This window comes from Phasianus colchicus, chromosome 8, assembly GCF_987193195.1.
Source record: "Phasianus colchicus chromosome 8, bPhaCol1.hap1.1, whole genome shotgun sequence".
NCBI lineage: Eukaryota > Metazoa > Chordata > Aves > Galliformes > Phasianidae > Phasianus > Phasianus colchicus.
The window spans coordinates 10470595-10494199 of record NC_143443.1 but is presented as its reverse complement, the minus strand read 5'-3'; the positions used below and the strand labels follow the sequence as shown (position 1 = coordinate 10494199).

General features: G+C 37.0%; 1 protein-coding gene across 12 annotated transcripts in view; it reads left to right on the top strand.

Annotated features, from left to right (window-relative positions):
- Positions 1-22419, top strand: part of CTNNA3 (catenin alpha 3) — a 447191-nt gene extending 424772 nt beyond the window's left edge. For all 12 annotated transcript variants that reach the window (XM_090144866.1, XM_090144867.1, XM_090144868.1 and 9 more), the window contains 3 exons: positions 11701-11806; positions 18764-18898; positions 22121-22419. In XM_090144866.1, the coding sequence (XP_090000992.1) occupies positions 11701-11806; positions 18764-18898; positions 22121-22408 (529 nt within the window). In that variant the 3' untranslated portion in view covers positions 22409-22419. The remainder of the gene's footprint in view (positions 1-11700; positions 11807-18763; positions 18899-22120) is intronic.
- Positions 22420-23605: the final 1186 nt, after the last annotated feature.

The following is a 23605-nucleotide window of genomic DNA, read 5'->3' as shown; positions in this document are numbered from 1 at the left end:
ATCACCTATGCAAAGCTGCAGCATAGCTGCATCGCAGTAAGGGTTGAGAAGTCTCTTCTGTAATGTATGGGCCTGTGGTAATTGCTAGACAAATTGTAATCCTATGCTCCAAATAACTTTTATTTTTTGCTGATGAGTTAAAAACAGATCATAGCTTTGAGTCATTGTAGTCCTCTGAGGCTTTTATACTGGAATATGCAATATACTGGAACAGCACCAGTGACAGATTTTAGCCAGTGACTGACCAGTGTCTTTCTCTCATACTACTGCTTATCTCTCACTTCCATGTGGGTGCAAGAGAGCTTTCTTACTGATACTTGATGAGTAGAATAAGGATTAAGACCTTCTATGTTTTATCTGGTGTCTTCTTAGGCTCCAATAGTCAGTGCTGACAACTCACAATTTTACTAGAAATCTTCTGATGTATATTATTTCATATCTTGGCACTTGTATTATGTTATTGTAGGTGAAATTCACCTCCAGCATTTTTAAAATAAATTTCATGCCATTGAGCAGATCCTGAAAGTGTGACCCCTGAAGGCTTAGAAACCAGAAAGCAAGCATGAAGAACTTCAGATTTATTATTTCAAATATCTTGATCTTTATTCCATTTTTGTGGTATTGTGGATCTTGCCTCCTGATACTGGAATGCTTGAGGCAGACAGTGCAAAGATTTCATTTATACACACTATGCAACATTGTTTGCATTAGTATTTCTGAGCAATGAGGAGGGCCCATCCCAAAAGTAGGAGATCTGGGAGGATGGGAACATCACAAACCTTTTCCTTCAGTGCTATAGAGTCTTTCATGACTCTGAAAGTCATCAACAGATCAGTCTCATAACAGAACACATTTCTGTTATTTTTTTAGAAGTTGTTCTTTCAAGTCTTTTCATACAGCATATGTTTAAGCATACATATAAACAAGACTCCGTGTAGGAATTGCTGTGATAGAACTTTATATTGATTTTGAAACAAAGCTGCAAGTCAGTGGTGCTTTTCTGAGGCCACGGAGATGCACAGATTATATGAAAATATTTTCATAACTGGTTCAACATGTAATCAGAAATTTGAGCAGTATTTAGAAGATGAATTACTGAACCATTAGCAATCGAGGAATATGATTGAAGATCCATATTAATAAACATCTGTCACAGTGGCACAGCAGATGTACTAGGTGCATTTATAGCATAAAATATAAATTTTTGATGAGTACATTATTTTTTACTGCAAAGTGTGTTACTTATATCTCCTGCCATTTGTTTGATTTTGCAACAGTGAAAGTGCTATTTAAAAAACAAAACACAACGTGAGAACAGTATTCATATAAATTCCAGAATGTGATTATACTAATTGAGCTAATTCTGAAAGATGAATTTTATTTTCTTCAATTGCTGTTCTGCAGCCTATCGTGACTGGTTTATTTGTCAGCGTTTTGATATTGATAATCCTGATTCTGCTACTCCTCCAAGCTCAACAACTGATGTTGGCTTTATAATGTGCATCGTGTAGACTGTACCACTTCATGCCTGTCTTTTCTAAATGTCAAAGTCTGAACCAGGCAAAAACTGTCACTGTGTTCTGAAGATGAAAAATATAAAACTGATAAATGCATTTGTAAGACACAGTAGTCGGATACTGGAAAACCAACTCAGTAACTCAAAAAGTTCTTTATGTACTATGTTCTGTGTCCTGAATATCACTCAACTTAAAATCCATTCATCATATTTTCAGAAACTGTGATCTTTGCAAAACAGTATATGAGCAGTCTGAAAGGACAATCTGGCATAATTTTTATATGCCATTAAATCTCTGTAAAAAAAAAAAAAAAATGTAACCAGGTTAATAGCTCAACTGAGTTTCTGAGTCGGGCTTTGACTCAATTATTTCATATTTTCATTTATTTTTGGTGGGGTTTTCTCCTACCTTTGTTGTGGTACTCTGGGTAGTTAAATTAGTAATTGTACCTCCTGAGAGTCATCTTTTTTATTTTTGTATTTTTCTGAACGATTAATTTTGGAATCAACATTTCTATGGAACAATAAAGCCTGCAAGAAAGAGTATTATAGTAGGAAGTATTGGAAGGAGTCAGTGGTTGAAAGAATTTGAAGAAAGGTACAGGGTTTTGTGAAGGTTAGCTCAATAAATAATAATAATACCAAAAGTAAGACCTGTTTGCAGCATGGCATACTTCCTAGCCGATTACATTGCTATGATTAGTTTTGTCAGTTCTTCCAGTTTTCTTTTGCATCTAGTAATGAGTTTTTTCTCAAAGTATCTACTTCTGAAGACCTCTGAGTAAATGAGCTGCTGAGATCACTGATTCACATCCGAAGATTTTTTTTTCTTTCAGTTGTCATCCCTTCCCTTTGCCCTTATTGTAGAGGTGCCTAAAATTACTACAGACATGGTACTGAGCTGGTACTGACATTGCAGGCCAGTCACTGTGGCTGTTTATGCTAAGACAACCCTTGTTTTGAATTGCACAGAGCCTTCAGCTTTTGTTTAAAAATAAAATGATTTGGACTTTAGTGGTTATAAATGAAATGCTTGAAGACCTGACCAGTGTGCAGTCTTGAGTTCTAGAAGTAAACAAAGCTCAAAATACTTTCGAGCATTTAGTATACACTGTTCATTTTTACTCTCTGGATGGTGTTTATGAAGAAATTAAGAAATGGCTTTAAACTGGAAGAGGGTAGATTTAGACTAGATATTAGCAAGAAATTCTTTACTGGGAGGGTGGTGAGACACTGGAACAGGTTGCCCCAAAGGGGTTGTGGTTGCCTGCACCCTTAAGGCATTCAAGGCCAGGCTGGATGGGGCTTTGAGCAAGGTGGTCTGTAGGGAGGTGTCCCTACCTATAGCAGGGGGTTGGAACTATATGATCTTAAAGGTCCCTTCCAGCCCAAGCCATTCAGTGATTCTAAGATGTAGACAGGGGAAATGAGAATATTTGAGGTAAAAAGTATTTGGAAGTTAAACTGTAATGTTGTTGATATAGCTTTTAGCTTAATTGTATCAAAAGATTTTTCAACAGCTGTGTTCACACATGCATAGGCTGCACAATAGAGTACAGCTTTTCTTTCTGTCTTTATGTAGTATCTCATGCCTATTCAGCAGGAAACATGTGAGTTGTGAGTCTTGGGACTTGGTAAAGGTATTTCATTGTCTTCAGCATCCATTGAGGAGTCACACTTTCCAAATACCTGAAAGCCCCCGAGTAACACTGTGTGTAAATAGCAGTAGTCTCCAATGCTTATGTTATATTCAGGAAATACCTATTGTATGTAATCAATTGTATGTGGATGGCTATATGCAGCAACAGAGGCAGAATCAATAAAATGCCTAGACAGTTAAGAAACGCTAGGAAAATGCTGAAGGGAATTGCTGAGTGTTCTGGTTGCAAGATGATAGTTTTTTTACCAGCTACAATACAAAGGAAACATTCTCCAGCCCTTGATCCTTGTCCTGGTTCCTGTTTCATAGCTTGAGAAACTCTGTCAGAATTCCAAGTGATTTTATTCCAGCAGTTTGCATTTTTAATTGAAAGATGAGAAAAGAGCAGTTTTGTTTTTGTGAACTTAACTGATAAATACCAAAAACTTTATTGATTTATTTTATATTAGCTGTCTCCAGGTATGATTATGCCTACTTGAAGCTCCAGGGAGAAATACCTGCCTGCTCATTCATACATGCCATCCATTTGGCAAAGATTCTACTATGCACTCTATTATGTTACTTTGTTCCAGAAATATGAAAGAGACTTAAAATGATAGTTCCACTTCACAGAATGTGATAGTAAATTCATTTAAATGCCTGGTGATCCAGGAAGCTTTATGCATCCAGAGACAGTGGATGGGTTTAGATCAATGGACTGACTGAAAACAAAGTGATGAGCTGCATTTCTTCATGAGGGATTCAGTGAAGTGGTGCAGAGGATCTCTTTGAGTAAAAGTTACAGTAGTGTTTAGACTTCCCCAAGCAGCTCCTGTGTGTTGCAAAACAGCCATGTAGGAGAATCTGGCCTGTCCAGACTCTTCAGGCAGCTCCTGCTGTAAGACTGATGAAACAGTGCACAGATATACAGAAGGCAATTTACCTTCTGTAAATTACCAGCAGGATCTGCTCCTGCAGATGCAGAAATGGTGACTTAGGACAGTCTTTGTATCTCATACAGAGGATGCGTGTAGTTTGGCTAATTAATAGTAGTTGAATATGCAGAATGGTTGTGTAGGACCACAGGCAAGCCAAGGGGGAGTGAGCTGCCTTCTAACCATGCTGCAGAAATGGTGGTACAGCTGGAAGTAAGGTTTTGGTTTTGTCACCTCCTTTCCTCCTGGAAACCACGTGGTAAGTGCAACTTCCCAGCAGCTGTCCCAGCTCTGTTTAGCACGATGTTATGACATGGAATGCCTATGGAAAACCATAACACGTTTGCTTCAACTGCTTGTGGGCTTTTGTACAGCACCGTAAAATCAAAAGGTAAGGTCTGCACTTAACTTTATTTAAGTACACAACTGAACAAGGGAAATAAATGCACATAACAAATTACAGCATTGTAGACATAAAACAGCCATTTTGAATTTTCTGATTGACTTTTAACCTCTACCTGCTGGGATTACCTTGTGTTTAATTGGTTTTATGTGTCCTTCCTGCAGTACACATAAGGAAATAGTCTGGAAGAAAAAGGTTAAGAGAAAACAGACTGAGGTTACAATAGATTACTTTCAAAATAATTAATTTGCTTTCTCCACCAGAAAATTGGGAAGATAAACTTTGAAGAATAAAATGAATGTTTATTTCTTTTTTTAAAAGTTATAGCATAGCAAGGGGATTTTAATAGGCAGAATTGACTTTAGTGGGAGTGTTACGTGTCTGCGCTATAGTAGCACTTACATTCATATTTTCATTCATTAATAACCTTCAGATGCCTTTTTTTCTGCTTCTGGGCTGCAACACTTGCTTTTTCTCGACCATGTTATAACTCTTCTTGAAAATTCAACACATGGCTTACAAGAGTGGGAAGCAGATGGGCCACTCTGCAGTGGGAGCCCTTAGAGAGAGCTCTGACTTTCTGACCATAATTCACCTCTGTGCTTTCAGATGCTGCAGACCTAGAATGGCAGCACTGTAATGTCTGAAACATACTCCATATAGCCAACACCTCCATGTTTACTCTTTCAGCTCTCATGGGAGACAACCCTAAGTATCTCTTATGCAGACAAGTTCTCGGTACCCACGGAAGTGTCATGGGCAGTGAATCTGGCCCTCCTGTAAAGGATGAGATTTGAAATCTCATTTTGCATTGCACCCATGGTTTGCACAGTACAGGTCAGACTGCAAAGAAACTGTGTTTATTAAAATGTGCGCTTAGATTTTTAAATGTTGTCTGTTCAAAACCAAGCAGTTTCCACTTAAGGGCTTGGATTTAAAATAAAATTAAAAAAAAAAAAAAAGAACCATCCATCCTGTTGGATAGCTTCTTATAGTAACATTATCTATGTTAAAACCTCTGTATAATTTCTGTTTGTGATAGGGAAAAAAGGAGAGTGATGAAGCAAATAACCAACCTTTTGTGTAGTCAGAAATATTAATGGGTGATTAAAATAATAGACATCCAAATTAAAGCCCATGACTGCTAAGAAGATCTGCTGGTCTTAGAAACTGAAAACCAAAATGGTAGTGAGAAGAAAAGCATTCTTACCTCATCACAAATGATGCTTGTTTAAAATAACAGAACACACGTGTGATGGTGCAGTAGTGTCTTACATTGTACTGATAAAATTGTTGTGAATGGATGTGATGAACAGGGAGACATGGTGAGCTATTTCTCATGGCATGTGGAAAAGGTGACTGTTGGATAACTAACTGGGGAAACCCTCTTCAACATGTGTAAAACTTTCATCTATAACTAAACAAAGTGCAGTTAATAGAACTTCATACGTGACATTTGCTCAGTAATGACATCTTTATATTTATTCAGATGGGCTATATACACCATGCAACCCATTGCTTTTGTTACAATCTTAGCTATTGTTACTAAATTAGTACAGGAAGACAGTTGTGATCAAAGATGAAAAGAACTTTATAGTGCTTTTCAAACCTAGTTGTTGCTATATTATTATTCTATTGGATGATTTTAAAGAGTACTTAAAAGTATTTTATGTATCTGTATTTATATTTTGTATTTTTGAATATATACAGAATACACACACACATACACACACATATATATAGAATGGTTGCATGGTATAGCTCCTCAGAACAAATGTGAAGATATTAATAAAATATCCATCCCATTGTTTTAATTTTACCAGACTTTTGTCACAACAGTAACACAAGTGCATAGTTTCCTACTATGCAGTGACACAGTACTTCCCAGGGTTGGAACTGGCATGCTTCAGGAAAAGTATGAAGAGGTGAGGTACAGATACGCTCAGGGGTGTGACTATTGGCTCTTCCAGATGCTAGCCAGGCAAGATGCCACTTGAAAGCATCCAAAGAGAAGGGAGAGGCAGGGAGACGGTGGTCTGCTATCACAGAGCCTCAGTGGCTCTGGTGGCCCACAGATGAGAATCTGTGTTGCATAGGCATGGCACTCAAAAACTGGAATGCAACAGAGAGTTTTCATGATGTTCTGTGAAATTATCACAAGACTCAGTTTTTTTTCCAGAGGTCAAAATAAATGACAATGATATTGGTGAAATGAAATGAATTTTAGACATTGCTCTCATCACTGAATTTGTCAAAATCTTTATGCTGTCCACTAACTAGATAATGAACAATTTAAGTGATTGGTCTCAAATGGCAGAACAAAGAAAGTAAGAGCAACAAAAAGAAACAGAGTGTGCTTCTTAGAGTGAAGCACACTAAATAATAGTTTTATTTATTTTGTAAAGTTGTTGAAAGCACAAGGGGCTTGGATTGAAAAAGATGACCTAGAAAAGGAAATCACAAAAGGAGATCAAGAGGGTAGCTCTTGATAGAAGTGTAGACTGGAGCGTAGTGTAGATAGAAGAATCTGTCTGCCCCAGAGTACAGAAGGAAAGAAATCACAGGACCGATGTAAAGTTACATTGATAGGTAAGTTGCTGCAAATAACGGTGCTTTTCAATTTCTGTTCTACTACCATGCTGGTATAAAGAATTTAATTACTACTATGTCTTTTCATGCCGGCATTTATTTTCAATGTTATTTTAGCCACAGTTGCATTATTATTTTTCTGCATAAGTCTGGGAAAGCAGAGAAGTAATAGTTGGCCTTCTGTCCATTTAACTAGAAGGAAATGTCTGGATTCTTGAGCTGTTCCTGTGTTCAAGGTCTTCTACTTCATTTGTCATAAATTTTTCTTAAACGCTAGTGGTATTGAATTCAGAAGCCTCATCTACCTTAGGTTCATCCAGAAATTGGGTCACTAGTTATGCTTCTGGAACAGGAGGTGGCTACTTTGATGGAACAGATGTCACTGACAGAAGACGTGCATCTTACATTAATTGTCATTGTTTACTGACGGACCGTGTAACCGCATGAGTGCAAGTACCATATAATCTATTGACTACAGTGGAAGGAATTCCCATGTCCAGGTTTTTCACAGAGTCTTACTTCACTGTAAGAAGACACTTTAGGAAGGAAACCCAAACCTAATCCACTAGTCTGGTCTTCTCTTTTCTAAATTAAGTCATTCCAGGAATGTTGTGTTCTTTGTCACTTACCTACAGAGAACTCATTACTGTACAAAGTACAGTGTTGCCTTTCCTCTGTGCGTACCATTTTGCCATTGCTTTTTCTTCTGCAACATTCTAGTGCCAATTCTTGATGCTTTTGTGATCAGCTGGAACTGCAAATTGTTTCTTATTGTAACACTGCATAGGGACTGACACCTCACTTTCGTATCTGCTCATTTAATTATCCTATGTGAATGGACAGGTTCTCTTTTTGGTAATTATAGCTATATTTTCTTCCATACTTCTTGAGATAATTGCAAGTCTGGCCTCCCAGCCTATTTATATCCCCTTCCACAAGTGCATTTGCTGAGGTGAGTACAGTGAGTAGCAGTAAGCCATTCAGCTTTGCTTGGAGGCAGAAGATTATGATGGTGAAGCCTTTGAATATGAAGTTAAAGCTAAGAATTAAGGGAATATTTTTGATAATTACTTTACAGAGTGAAATTGCAGACTAAAGGAAAAAAGAAAATAATGTCTGATAGTGATGCCTGTTAGTCATTGGAGTTAAGTTTAGACAGTGCACAGGCATAAATGAAGTGACTGCAGACATGCTGTTCATCGTGGCTTGGGGCAAGAGTGTTTAGATTGTGTGACTTAGGTCTTTCTCTCAGTATTTTCTTTGGTGTTACAGCAGTTAACAGATTCTAAGCTTTTTCTTGTGTTTATACTTTTCAAGAGACATTTCTGTGAAGCTTTTTCTCTTCCATGACTTCGCTTAGATGCTCTCAACTGATTTCATTTGTACAGACACCAATTAAACTCCTAGTTAGACACAGCTAGACTTCACACTGTAATTATTTATGGACTACTCCCAGTCTCCTCATTGGATAGAACAATTGATTTAAGTGATCTAATAACAATCCATCACTACCTTGGGGGCATGTAATTGCTCATAAATACAGTACTTTGTGTCTCATCTTTGTTTTCATAGCCCTGGATGTGTTATAAACTTATCTAATACAGCTTTAGTGCTTGTAAATAGTAATATGTGAGGAAATAAATAGATCTTCCAAACAATAAATCAAATAATGGCATTCAGAGTGCAGTGTAGGCTCTGAACCCAATTGGAAAAAAAAAAAAAAAAAAAAAAGCAAAATTAATGAGCACCACAACCAAGAATTTAGAATTTCTCTTATAGAAGAGAGAAAAAAAGATGGAAAACATTGTAAAAGACAAAATTTATACTGCTGCTGACCTGCTAATGGTTTATGGTATTGTCTTACTGCAACTCCCTTGGGAGGAATTTTTTTTTTCATTTTCTCATTGCAATACTTGGAACAGCCACAGAACCCATAGCAGGAGCAACTACAGGGTTCGTCATGAGGGCTGGAGACACAGCAGGCTCTCATGTAATGCTTGGAGCTGCTGCAGGAGCTGCTGCAGGAACTATTGATGAAGTTGGAAGGTCCCTTGCATTGTCATCAGATTGAGAGGTATTTTTCTTTTCCTTGAGGATGCTGATTAGTGTTGAACAGTGCTTGGTAGGCATAGGTCAAGCCCCAGCATGCTGCAGTGATGTGTGCCTCTTTAGGATTGCTAGGCAACTGCAGATCTTTTCCAAATATTCTACTAGATCTTCAGGGTTCTGCAGTTGTTCAGAGGTGAAGTTCCAAAGCACTGGAGGTGCCCACTGCTCCAGCCATCTGCCCACACCATCCCACACTCCCTGTCATTCAGAAGTGTCCTGTCTCGGGACAGATCTCGGGGTGATATTCTTAAATAATTGTTAAATATTAAACTTAGCCTGAAAAACATTCGCAATGCATAGCAATAGGAGCATGCTGGTTTGAAATCCCACACATATTCAGAATTCTCAAGAGCTACTGTGACTATCTCTTGAGCTCTAAGGAAAGAAGGAAAAGTGAAAGGGAAGGTGAGAAACTGCTGGAAGGCGTCCACCCCTATATCCTCCATAGCCAGACTCCCCAGCTCCCCAAGGAGACAAATCGAAGAGTGTAATTAGTAAAATTATCAATAATACAGTTTCTGTAGGCTGAAGATGATTGCAATACTGAATACACACTAAACATTACTTTCACATTGGTTCTGTATGCGCTGCTTAGCAGAATCTACCAAAATATAGCATCATACCAGTCATTCTAAAGAAAATCATTCCATCCAGCTGAAACTAAGACAGTTGTGTGAGGAAGAATTTTTTTTTTTTTTTTCCCCTCTCTCTAAACATCTACTGTGGATGAATGTGCTAAGCTAATGTTCTTAAGCTTCTGCATGGAGGTCTATATTGTCTATACTAACCTAGTTTTAGCAACAAGACTAGAACCATAATACTTTCACAGATTAGGCAGGGATACTTTGCACCTAGTGGAGGATAGTCCTGAACTACATTTGTAGAAGGAAAAGGTCATTGATGCAACGTCTCTGAAACGGAACCACGTGAAGTATCAGGAAAAAAATTCTGGTAAGTTATATGGATGACGGTGAAGCAGACTCCCAAAGCAAGGTGTATTTTCATACTTCAAATTTGACACACAAAATGCAAGGAAATCTAAAACTGGTAGGAAGCCATCTGCTGACTAGGAAAGAAAAAACGAAGGGCTTTCATAGATTTTTCTTGCATATCTTTAGCATCTGGAGCCAGGTAGTAAATCCGAGCAAAAAAATCAGTTATCACTGTTACTTACTCCGCACTCTCCTCTCCCTGGTTCTTTAGTTGTAGATAATAGTCACTTTTTGTACAGTTTCACTGTTAAGTCTGGATTTTTACTTTACAGGATTTCTTTGCATAGGTTCAGTATGCAGTGTAAGTATTCCTCCGTCCTACTAAAGAGTAAAAGGTAAAAACAACCATGAAAATTGCCTCAGTGGGTTTTCCATGTCAAGGAAATACCTTTCTGTAGCAAAATAATATGCAAGATATCCAGTTCTGTGTTTTCTCTAGTTTTTTTTCCAGGTGTAGGCTTCAACAATTGAGAATAAGGAGCTATAATTTGTAAAGCATGCTTTTTTTCCCCCAAAGATCAAAGAATAGTTTTTTGCAAAACACTGTATTTAATTAAGAGTTTAACAATTACTAGCCATGCTGTGTTGCCATTGTTGTCTTTTTTACTGATTTTTTTACTGAAGGTGTAACCACATACAATAATGTTTTAGGGCAAATGAGTTCGTTGTTTGTTTGTTTGTTTAAACTACAAATCTGTCATAAAAGCTGAAATGCAGAGCTGAATTTAGCACAGGTGCATACTTGATAAGTGTGAGGTAAAATAAATGTTGCTTTTTAGTTTAGCGGACGTATTTCAAAGTTGAAGAAGCCTGAAGGTGGCTTCTTGAAAAATTGTTCAGAGGAATTTTACAGTTACGCTGAATTGTTCTGAAAACTATGTAGCATTTTTAGATACGGCATATCCAAGTTTTGAGTGGTATTTGTTAGTTTTCATTGCATTCCTGTTCATAATTCCTTTATGCTTGCATACACCAATTTCATAAAACAACCTGAGTTTCCTGACCAGACATCCACAGTGAGTCTCAGAATTCATCACTCTGATAAACTTTCTATTTTGTATTTACTGGAAAATACTTTACTAGGTAATACCTAGCAGGAAACTGCTGGAAGGGAAAGGAACATAAATGTTGTATAACTGCAGGATAATTACAGCAAGCAGCACAAGCAGTCTCTGTACTAAACCTTCACCATTCCCATAGAATTATCTATATGTGAGATATTGGAACTGGGCTTAGAAAGCCATGTTTTTAGGATTTAGCATGGATTGCACTTGCAGGATGAAAATGTGTGACATTTTTATGGTACTTCTGCATCCAGTTGAAGCCAAGCAGTGCAAATCTGTGGGACATGAAAACAAAACACTTGGAAGCGGGGATTTAATTAATGTTGCTTCTGTATAGATCAGTGTTTTTGTTTTTGTTTTTTTTAATTCAATTGAGTTCTTCTGTGCCTAATCTGCATCACTATGATCTATTCTCAGTTTCGAATAATGTAATAAATTCTGTTTCATTTGAAGGGGTAGAGGACCATTGAAGAACACATCTGATGTAATTAATGCAGCAAAAATGATTTCAGAGTCAGGATCGAGGATGGATATCCTAGCACGGCTGATTGCCAATCAGGTAGGTTATTTATGTAGCAATGCATTAACCTTTGTCACAACTTAACCTATGCACAGAAGTTCCAACACCTGCAAAGGTCACTCACAGAAATAGCTACAACATATCTAGATCTAATTTTCCTTCCCCTCCCCCCCCCAATTTCTACGATGGATGATGGATATATAGATGATGGATATATAGACCATGTCTTGTATAGGTGGATTCTCTTCCTCATGCTATTTAAATACCTGTCTATATGCATTTAGGAATATGTGCAAATATGTATACACATACACCTATTTATATACTTGTATATCTGTGAGCATGTTCAAATTCTGCTTTAAGCTGTGAATACAACATTGTAGTTCCTTCTTCACTTCCTTGGTTAAATTACTCAGAAAAAAAAGGAGGCAAACCAGCTTAGATGTGGAAACTCACGAGTGGCATAGTATTTCCAAGCAGTGTTAAGAGGTGCTAGGTCTCAGGACCATGCGTATTTTAGTTTTCTTCTTTGTCTTCAAAATACTTGTTTTGCAGCATATTACATGTATTTTCTAGAATGTTTGCTTTCTGCTGTATCTAGGTTCTCCTTCTGACATCTTTTTCTCCCAGTACTGTCCTCAATAGGTAGAATTCTGCTATCTGCATACATGAAGTCTTGAGATGATATCTTACCACTGAAAAGAAATATCTATCATCATAAAATGAATAGTTCTACAGCTGTGAGAGTTACTTTATTTCCAATTAATTCTAAAAGCTTCTACTAGCTAAATAAGCTAAATAACAAAAACAGCAACAACAACAACAAAACAAATCAAAACACACACAACAAAACAAAACCCACTCCACCAGCCAAAAACCAAAACAGGATCCATGTAAATGCATAGGCATGGTCATCTTCCTGGCTAGAGTGGCAGCATTGTAACTTAATTAATACAACATTAATAAATACAACCAACTTGTCTTATGTAGGTAAGGTCAGTAGGGCCTTACAGAACCAGGCCAGAGAAGAACAATCCAGTGAAATTTCAGTCTGCAAGTATTGAAGTCATTTATTTTCCTAGTCTTTGTGGCTGGCTTTTAGGTCCAGAGTAGCAGGGTATATTTGCTGTCTTCCACATCCTCATGTACTTTATCTCTACCCCTCGTTTTTGATTTTTCACTTGCTTAATATCTATGAAGCAGCAACAATCTGTTTTCTTTTTCTGTCACGCTTCTCTCTGAATTCCAGATAGAGATACCACAGAATTTTGATAACTGGTCAATCACAGTTATGATCTGAATTTGTGGGGGAAAAAAAAAAAGGGAAGGTAAAACATCCCCATTTCTGATCTTGACAAGTGTTCTTCCAGCATGTCTCTTTTCAAATGAACTGGATCCTTCATCAATTCCTTTCATCGATTAAAAATTAAAATTCAAAACTGTAATCATTACTGATATATTGCAGAAAATTATGTGGTATCAAATCTAGAGATGAGTGTCACAACCTTTTACTCCTTTTTGAATAGAAAATTCAGTCTTTCTTACAGAAATATTAATAACCTAAAATTTTATTTTTGTATTATTACAATAACTCCAGACTAGAAATGTGAGAGCAAATTAGCCATGAATTATTAGTGCTGATAACCAGTGTGTTTCCTTAGTTGCTGGGAAATGTGACTACAATTTAATCAACTCTTTTACTAAATTCACTCAGGTAATTTCTGTTCGTCCTAAGTAAGAGTTTGCGCACAGTTGCAGGCCTTGATTCACTTTACTCATCTCACAGGTACCTCAAATACAGCAATGCATTTATATATAATGGTGAAAAAAAAACACATGCATGAAGAATGCATGGACTTTTATGTTAAAATACATTCCTGACAGTTGGTATGATGTACAGTCATTGGTTTTTTCTTTTGAAGTAAATAATACAAATCCATTTTTACACACAATTCTAAGTTACACATAATGTGCTTTTTTAATGTAAAAGAACACCTGGCATATTTACTGATAAAATAGGTTAATGCCACTGAGAAAGGTGTTCACAAAACTTGATCAAAACTCCTGTTCCAGCCTGGACACCAAATTCTTGAAGGGTTCCTTCAGTTTGAACTAAATTCATTGAACAGCTATTAGGTAGTCAACAGAATGTAACACTTCTTTTCTTCAAAAGAGCAGAGCAGAGGAAATATGGTAAAATAACCTCAATAAAATAAATAAAAATTTATTTATTTATATATATATATATAAAATAAATAACAATAACAATTGTTAGTCTTCACAAATACCTCGTAGATTGAAGAAAAACACAGTGAGAAAAATACTCTGTATGGTAAAGGATGATTTTGCTTGGGAATGAAAAGATTTCTAGTGATCAGAGAAATGAGAGAATCATATTATTCATCTGACAGTAGGAGTAAAAGCAAGATTCTACTTTCTACTAAGTCAGATGCCTGTCGAGCTGTGATTGTAGTTATGTTCAGTGCAGAAGTATTGAACTTGCTGACGAAGACATCTGACTCAGTCCTATGTCTTTGAATCATGTTTAATGTTTAACTCATCTCTTATTTTACTGTATATGCTTATTTGCTTGTAATGCTTATGACACCTGCTATTGAGCTTACCCAGCATCACTTCAATTATTCATTATCATTTCTAATATTGTCATTTAGTTGGGCCACTTTAGTTTTATCTTCACAGTCATCCCAGGACTCAAGTATTACTCTTGACTATGCCTTTGCTTTTATCAGGACCATGGTAACATACGATGAGCGTATTCAGTATTCAGACATGTGAGGAATAAAAGCAAAACTTGCTCTTTTTCCTCCATCTAGATTGAAACCTGGGAAAAAACCTGAAAAAGCAATCACTGCATAATGAAGAATCATTGTATCTCTTTGATAAAACACGACAGAAAACATTTCCAAATGAACAATTTTTGTTCATGCTCTATGTAATTTCAGAGAATCGAAATTGATAACTGTGAAATTACATATTTTGTAAAGTTTTGTGTGAGGGGAAAAAAATACCAAAAATAACTGAAATTCTATTTGCAGTATTTTATCAAATGATCAGCCACAACAGCATCTCTGTTATGTTGTTCTTCAATTCTGATTTTTGTAACATCTTCATGTATTGGAAAGAAAGGGACTCTATATGTTAGAATCAGCAGAATTCAGTCCATATTCACAGCACTTAAAGATGACTCAGAGTTAACAACTGCAAACGTAATCACATTCAGCATCAACTTAGGCAAATTAATCACAAGTATATTACTGATAAATTTAAATAAGATCATTTCAAATTCACTGTCAAATTTGTGACCCGAAATCCCAAAGATTAAGGTAGTACATTCTGTTTTTAGTGACATATGCTGTAGATTAAGGTCTTTACTACAAGACTCCTCAGTAATAATTGTTTCAGCAGCAGGAGGTGCTGGTACATTATGATCCCGATAAGATAGGCACTTGGACTGTGAGGTATCATTTAAAATGCTGTTTATCAGAGTTACTATAAGGAGGAAATAGGAAGTAATCCTGTGTCCCATCAGATGGTAGAAACCCAATGTTGTGCAGCATCAAATGGGCCTTAAATCTATGCAAGCAGTCTGGACAGATCCTGTCCATGCAAGAGATATCCCCAGTTTCCATCTTTGGAGCTATTTTCCAACAACAACAACAAAAACCAACAACCTCACTACTTTTCTGACGTCAAACAAAAAAGATGGTATGTGCAGAGGCCTGGCCAGAGGCTCAGCTTCTCTGTTTTGTGGATCTCTAACTCCTCAGTGTGCAATGGTCTTCTACTGAGTACATCAATGCAAGAAAACATGAATTACTTTAAAATTCTGGAAGCGTAGCAATCAACATGAAACATTTCTTCCTACAGAATCAGGTAATCTCCTAATTAAGAAGTTGTTGTCATGTACCTAGGAAAGTTGTTCTGAATTTAAAAAAATATATCACATTTTAAATGCTGATAGATGTACATAAGCTGATGATATGATAGATACTTTCACTCAGGGGGTGGTGACACACTGGAATAGGTTGCCCAGAGAGGTTACGGATGCCACATCCCTGGAGGCACTCAAGGTAAGGCTGGATGTAGCTGTGAGCAGGCTGGTCTAGTGATTTGCAACCCTGCACACAGCAGGGGTCCTTTTCAACCCGGCCATCTCTATGATTCTGTAATATTTTAAATAGCTGATATGAACTAAGCAGATGTGCCAACATGACCATCTAACTACAGGAGCAGCTCACCTAAAAACTTACAGCTAACAAATAGTTGCAATAAATCACATATAAGCAAATATGTAGAGTAGTGGGTTTGTGTATGAATGTGCCCAGTATTGCTCATGCTGAAGACAGATTCAGGTGCTAGGGAAATGCTGCTGACTTTGTTAGCAAATGGGGTGAAATCAAAATAAAGTAGGAACAATTTTCTTTATTGTCAGAATGCTCTTGGATGCAGTTCTGATTCTTTTCTTACAGAAAGCCCTTAACATTCCACTAACTGATATATGCAGGATGCTCTGAAGTAATGCCTTCTGTTTATTTATGCAGAAGCTACAACGCACACAAAAAGGATAATAGCAGTAGTTGATAGAGCAAATCTTCAGCTACAAAACGCTATTTTTGACATTGTCCCCACCATTAGCTATGCATTTTAGCCAGCAATGAACCAGACCCTGCGTGTGCTCACCAAAATCTGCACCAGTGGAGGTGATGCACTGTTTCTGTTGCCACTGCTGGAAATGCACCTGTCACTGTGCTCACATCCATTTGCTGGTCTCCATAAATGATCACTAACACCACTGTCAGTGGGTGCTGTTTTTTTCTACATGGAGGAATTCAGTGACCCCCCCCTTTGCTTCATATGCGCTTCTATATCAGACACCATTTGGCAGACTGCCCCTCTGCTGCCATTTATTGCACAGCAAAAGAATGTAATGGACCACTGGTAGGGTGGTTCAACCTCTACATACCTCTGATGTTGTGGGCCAACATAATACAATGAAGACTTTTACTTTTGAAGAAGCCCTTGTATATCAAAAAGAAGCCCTCACTCTTTGCCAGGAATTCTAGCTAAGAACTTGTTTCTGTGCGTTAGGCATTGAACTGGTAACCATCAATGGGCTGTGGAATGATTAATCTCAGTATTTTTAAATTATTTTCTGTTTCAGCTGAGTGTTTTGTCTCACTAGTAAGCAAGTGTTGTTTGTACCAGATGTTTCTGAGTAATACGCAGAGGGTTCCTTATGGAATACCCTCTTCACAGAGTACATTTCTTTCTAACATCTGTTTATGGTTGATTGGGATATGCTATAAGGTATGAGACTTTAATTTTCTTTATTGTACTTTATCTTACCTAAGGTAATGTAAAATGTTATCTTTACTCCTAGAAATGCCTCCTTTCTCATAAAGTTTTATGGGTAAAGTACATAAAAATGGGTATAGTGTGTCAGACCAAAGGTTCCTTTAGGTAAATAGTGAACATACACAGGACTCAGTAGATGACAGCATGTATTTTATGATACTTCCTTACCTGCGCCAGGTAAAGTAAAGCTTTGCTTTCATAAAGCTGTATTTCAGTAAAACTGTGGTTATCCCACATGTTTATGAAATGTATTTATGCTTTTTTCCAGTGATGCCTTACACTTGCTTTTCTAAATGCTGCTGAGCGCTAGACCAGTATTTTGATAGAAGTAGTTTAACCTCAAGGTCTCTGGGGAGGTTATGTTTTCCCTATCTTTGGTGCATACCATCTTCGGCATTCCTAAAATGTTATGCATTTCTTCCCTAAGTATGTAAAAGGAAGATAGCAAATGTGGCTAACTTGCAAATGTTACATAAGAGTATTACATAAAAAATTAAAATAGCGTTGTCTCTGGTTTTCTATAATTGATGCTGTCACAAGTTGAAGTGGATGAGATACTGTATTAGTGCTCTGTCTTTCTATCTGCTGAGGATTTCCAGTGGGGAGAAGTAAATCACAGAGCAATATAAAGGCAAGCACCTTATTCTAGGAAATAGACCTTTAGTATAGTTGTGATACTTAAAGAGGTTACAGCTGCATTTGGCCAGAAGGACAGATTTTTTTTACTAATTAGTGCAAGAAGTAAACAAGTATTCAAGAGATTTGAATACTGGTAACGCTTCAAAAATGGTGCATGTTGAGAAGGTGTTGAGAAACTCTGTTCTGTTTTTCTTTTAAACTATGTTGAAGTACAGAGAACACTTTAGTCGTGGATCTACCTGAACACAGGGTAAGGACTGATATTTCATTCATAGTAATCAACAATTTTTCAGATTCATTTGTTATATTCTTTGCTGCCTCTTCTAAGAGACCAAAACATGAAGTTTTTGGTTTACTACTCCAGAGCCAGGAAGAATCATCGCACTTTAAACAAACACATCCCATTTTAAACAACTATCAGTTGTTTATGTAAAGTATTTCTTGGATTAAGTACAGTTATTGCTTTTTCAGGCTTTTAGCCCATTATAGGTTTATTTAAACCAGTACTTCCCCTCCAGGTATTTGTGGGAGCTCATAGAAGTAAAGGTGGAAGGATGTTATTTTTTAAGTATTGAAATCAGTGAATTAGCCATAAGCTGTTCTTATTTTCCTATTCCCACTGAAACAGCACATCTGACATTAAGCTGAATAACATGGATATAAAATTAAAAAAAAAGCACATCGAGATAAAGCATAACTTTTATAAACGTTAACATTCTTCTTGCATTTGTGTTTACATTTGCCATTTAACTATTACTTCTAGAGACCTTAGAAATAAAACCTCTTAGGAATAGAAGAGCAGTCATTCCGTACATTAAATAATTTGGTTAGCAGTGTTGCTAAAGCAGTCCCTGCAGCGTAAAAGAAAAAGTGAGTACAAGGATGTTTGTATGAGTGATTTGAATACTCCTCAGTTAAGTATTTAATATCATGTCTGAAATGAAATGTATGTGCCTTACTATTTTTTTTTTTAATCCTCAGTGTCCAGACCAGTCATGTAAACAGGATTTGTTGGCTTACCTAGAACAGATCAAGCTGTACTCCCATCAGCTGAAAATCTGCAGTCAAGTTAAAGCAGAAATCCAGAATCTAGGTGGAGAGCTCATCATGTCTGCTGTAAGTAGAAAAATGGCATGAATTACAGTCAATGCAAAATAAATATCTTCAATTTACATTGTCCTTTCCTGTGCTTCTGATATGTTCTATCACAGATCTGAGTTTCTTTTCTTTTTTTTTTTTTTAAACATTTACTTTAGGCAGAGACTATAAGAAAGTGAAGCATGAATTGCAATTGCTTGTGGATCTGTTTTTCTTTTTAGAAAAGAAAACCTTTAGAAAAGAAACCTTTCTTAAAAAGATTTTTTTTTGATTAGTTAGGTTTTAAGAAACAGTAGTCTTTTAATAGCTGTATGGATATATGCACAACAACTGATCCCTAGAGTTGTTGAGACAACAGTTGAGAACAAAATGCTGAATGCCAGTGGCATCCATTTTGTCTCCAAATACGTCTTACTGGTTTAAACTACAGTTGTACAAAGATTATATAACAACATAAACTGGAAATCCTTTCTAAAAATCTTGCGTGCTGCAGCAAGGAATGAACTTTCAAGGCCATGCCAAATTTTAGATGTTTTCATAGCTTATGTGTATTTAGTCCTCTTAGCATTTTAACCTCCTGTGACAAAAAAAAAAATGGTTTTGGTGTTTTCCTAGCATTTCTGGAGAAATGTTCAGTATTAACTACAGATCCTTCTGTTCAGATTTGATTCCAAAAATCCAAATCAAGTCATTTCCTGACTTACTGCTGTTTTTTGCCTTACATGCATTCCGGTGGATAAAGTGTTACAAAAACAACTGTGCAGGCAGTAACACATTCCCCCCAGCTCATCAATTCACTCACAAATTCATTTGCCCTGGCTAAGGGCTAAACACATCAGTTTGCAAATCTTCATACTGCAAAAGTGTTCAGAATGCTGCATGATCAAACTGAAGATCGTTCTCCCATTAAAAATGACAGTCCTCAAGGTCCTCACTTGCTATTACAGAAGAGGGAAAAATGTTTCAAAACAGGACGCACAGAAGTTGAAATAACACTTTCTATTATCTCCAAACTGTAGTGAGCTTCAGCAGTGGTATATACACAAGTGCAAAGTTTGCTAAACAGTGTGCTGTGTGCGTGTACACAAAGTATTTCTGTACACACCTTTACACATACAAATGCATGTGCAAGAAGTAGAAAGTACAACATCTCTCTTTTGAGAGATGCAAACTGATGCAAATTTTGCATGATTTTTTTTTTATTGCTTCTCTTCCTTACTTTGGCAAGAACATCATAAAATGGTGGGTTGCTCAGGTGGACATTGTTTACAGCAATATTAGCTTGCATTTTGTTACCATGTGGCATATGCCAGCAGAGGGGCAGACTGACACAAAGGCATCTGCAGCAAAGGTGCATCATTAAATTTTTCCATGCGGAAAAAATGGTGCCCATTGACATTCACTGAATGTTTATAGAGACCAAGCAGGGGATGCAAGCACAGTGAGGCAGTGGGTGGTGTGTTTCAGCAGTAGTGACAGCAGTGTGAAAGATAAATTGCATTCTGGACAGCAACGTACAGCTGTCACACCACAAAATGCAGAATGTCTCCATCAGCTCATCTGCTCCAATCAGCTACCAGTGGTGACTATGCTGTGAATCAGTGTTTTTTGTACCTGAGAATTTGCTCTATCAAATAGCTTTTCAAGTAGTTTTCCTGGAAATGACTAAGAGGCATTAACTTTGGAGCAACTTCTGTAGTTACAACACATATAAGCAATAAATATTAATCAGTAAGATTTAAATAAATAACAACTATTTCTCAAGGGCTTTCTTCAAGCTATTCAAAATGGAGATGCCTTCACAATTGAAATTGTCAGCCTTTTAATTAAATACAGCATGGTATCTTTGAATAAAAAGCTACTAGCTAAGATGATTTATACCATATATATGTGCCTCTAGCATTTCCTGGGAACACTATCAAAACACAAACAGTATACCCCTTTCAAAACTCCTTCCGCTTGATGTTCTATGGTACAGAATATCCCTTTGGCCAGTTTAAGTCAGCTGTCCACATTCTGTTCCCTCCTAGCTTCTTGTGGCCATCACTGAGAGTGACCTTGGCTCTGGACAATGCTGCTTAGCATCAGTGTGTTATAAGCTTTGTTTTCCTCCTAGAACCAAAACATAGCATCTTACCAGACACTCTGAAGAAAACAATTCCATCCAGCTGGAACTAAGACGCAAGAATTTGAGATTCACTGTGGGAGAGGGTTCTGTCAGGATAAAATACCTGTACTCAGCACATGCCGTAGGTCTGTGTTGGCCTTTCACACAACTGTACTGTACAACACTGATATGTCAGCCTCAATCTAGGCTGCCAAAGGCTCTGGGACTAAGGAGAGAACTAAGAAAGTAAAGCACTGTCTTCTTTCAGTCCCTACACACCACGCAAGCCTTAGGTGAGAAGGGAATGGTATGTTCAGTTTTTGTATTCCACTACAGAGCAGCACTGCAAAGATAACATAGTAGTTAAAACTGTCTTTTTTTTTTCCCCCTACAGTCAGCCAATTTTCAGTTGGAATCAAGATATACTACTTTTTATTTCCAGAAATATCTATGGAAAATACCTTTAACACTTGCTTGGCTGTGTAGCATGCTGTTGAATACAGCAATATGTGATACAGAGGTTTGTTTTGCGTTCTGCCTGTCAAGGTTCTCATTCTTGGGGGAAAAAGAAAGAATGAAAAAAAAAAAAAGACCATACAGTCACTGCAGTTTGTGTGCACTAGCCCACACTTACTTATTAGCTTTTAAAATTCTGGTCATTGAGACTACATTCAGCAGCTACTAATTCAGCCACTTCACAGTATCCCTGCAATGCTCAGAAGCACGTGAGAAAGCCTGGAATGTGATGGGAGCAGCTGGAGCGTTTATCTAGTGCTGATGCAAAGAAAATAATAGGTAACATTTTTATAGCTCTTCTTGGAGGTGGTTTCATTACCCACCAGGAGTAATTGCAGTGATACCCTGCAGACAAGAATCATGAATTCACACTTCTTAGACAAAGGCAAGCAACAAACATCTCAATAAGCCATTACACTTCACCAGCACAAATTCCTGTATATCACTTTAATTCTGAGCAATGAAACATGAATATAATGATCAAGCACACCAAGAGAAAACAAAGAAATTATGCTTTACTATATTAGTCTTAGGTTTTAACTGTTGTTTAATCCTGAGCATATTGTGATTAAAAGCAGACTGCTTTCCTATGCTAATGTTTCTGTTTCTTATTACAGTTGGATAGTGTCACCTCACTAATTCAGGCTGCCAAAAATTTAATGAATGCTGTGGTGCAGACAGTGAAGATGTCCTACATTGCATCCACAAAGATTATCAAGATTCAGAGTCCTACTGGCCCACGACATCCTGTTGTGATGTGGAGAATGAAAGCTCCGGAGAAGAAGCCCCTAATTAAAAGAGAGAAGCCAGAAGAAATCTATGCTGCTGTCAGAAAAGGTTCTGCAAAGAAGAGAATCCATCCTGTTCAAGTCATGAGTGAATTCAGAGGCAGAGAAATAGTCTAATGTTCTGTCACTTTTTATGCTTCTCTCTTAAAATTCTGATGATTTTTCACTTTTCCCCCTACTTATTTAATAACCATACATTAGTGTTTTACTTTTCTATAAATCTGTAACTTCACATTTGCTTAAATTACTTGAAAATGACGTTGGATTATTTAACTGCACAGAGATGAAAAGTACTCATTTTGCAGTGTCAGACTATCATGCCTTCATACTGGCAGGTTTCAGCAGAGCACTTCTGAGCAATAAGACATGGCACTGTGTCACAGCCAGTGAAAAGCAGAACGCAGGGTGCCAAACTGTGCCCCAAGTCCACGTACATTTGCTAGTCAAGTACTCCTTCACCACTAATGCTAAACTGCATGTAGTTTAGGACATACAGAATTTTTAAGCACTGTGTTTGTTGGTACAGATACTTAATTGGGATTCATTACACTGATCAAAACAGCTGGACTGCTTAATGCTAGCTCAGGGTCTGGGCCCTTAGCTTTAATCTAGATTGAAAGATCTGAAAATCAACCACCTCCAAGGCCTATCAAAATAGGGATGCATACATAAGCTTAAAAATTTTTGATGAAACAGTGTTATAACAACATGGATTTAAGAATGTAATAAAAAAGCAATGACTGCAATATAGCAATAATAGCTCTTTAAAAGGCTTTAATTAATTAATGGGTGTTCTGCTTCCTAGTGTACTCATAAGCCCTACAACATCCCACTGATAGACTATTCTAATTACAATAGAAAATTTTCTAATCACAGAGCAAAAGAACAAATATGGAATATATCATTATTCTGATGTGTAAAAACATTACACGTACATCTTGAATCTAAACAATGTAATGACTTTGCTTATGACAGTTTAGTCTCAAAGGCAGGACTGTTCTGTCTAGCAAATTGTTAAATGACTATATTATATTTCAATATATGTAACAAAGTGCTTTTAGTCTGTGATTATCACCAGACCTCTGTACAGTACCTTTGGAACGAACAGTTTTTCTAGATCTGTTTCAATCCTAAATCCAGTTCGATTGATTTTTTAAAAGAAACAAACTTGTCTTGCCTGCCCTGTCTCTGTCTTCCCAGACTTCATTCCTTACTCATCTTTTCTTTGTAAGTCCTTTTTTTGCTATGACTTTTGTATTATCTCAGGTAAAAGGGCTCTGTCAAATGCCAGAGCATCAACCATTCAGGACAGTA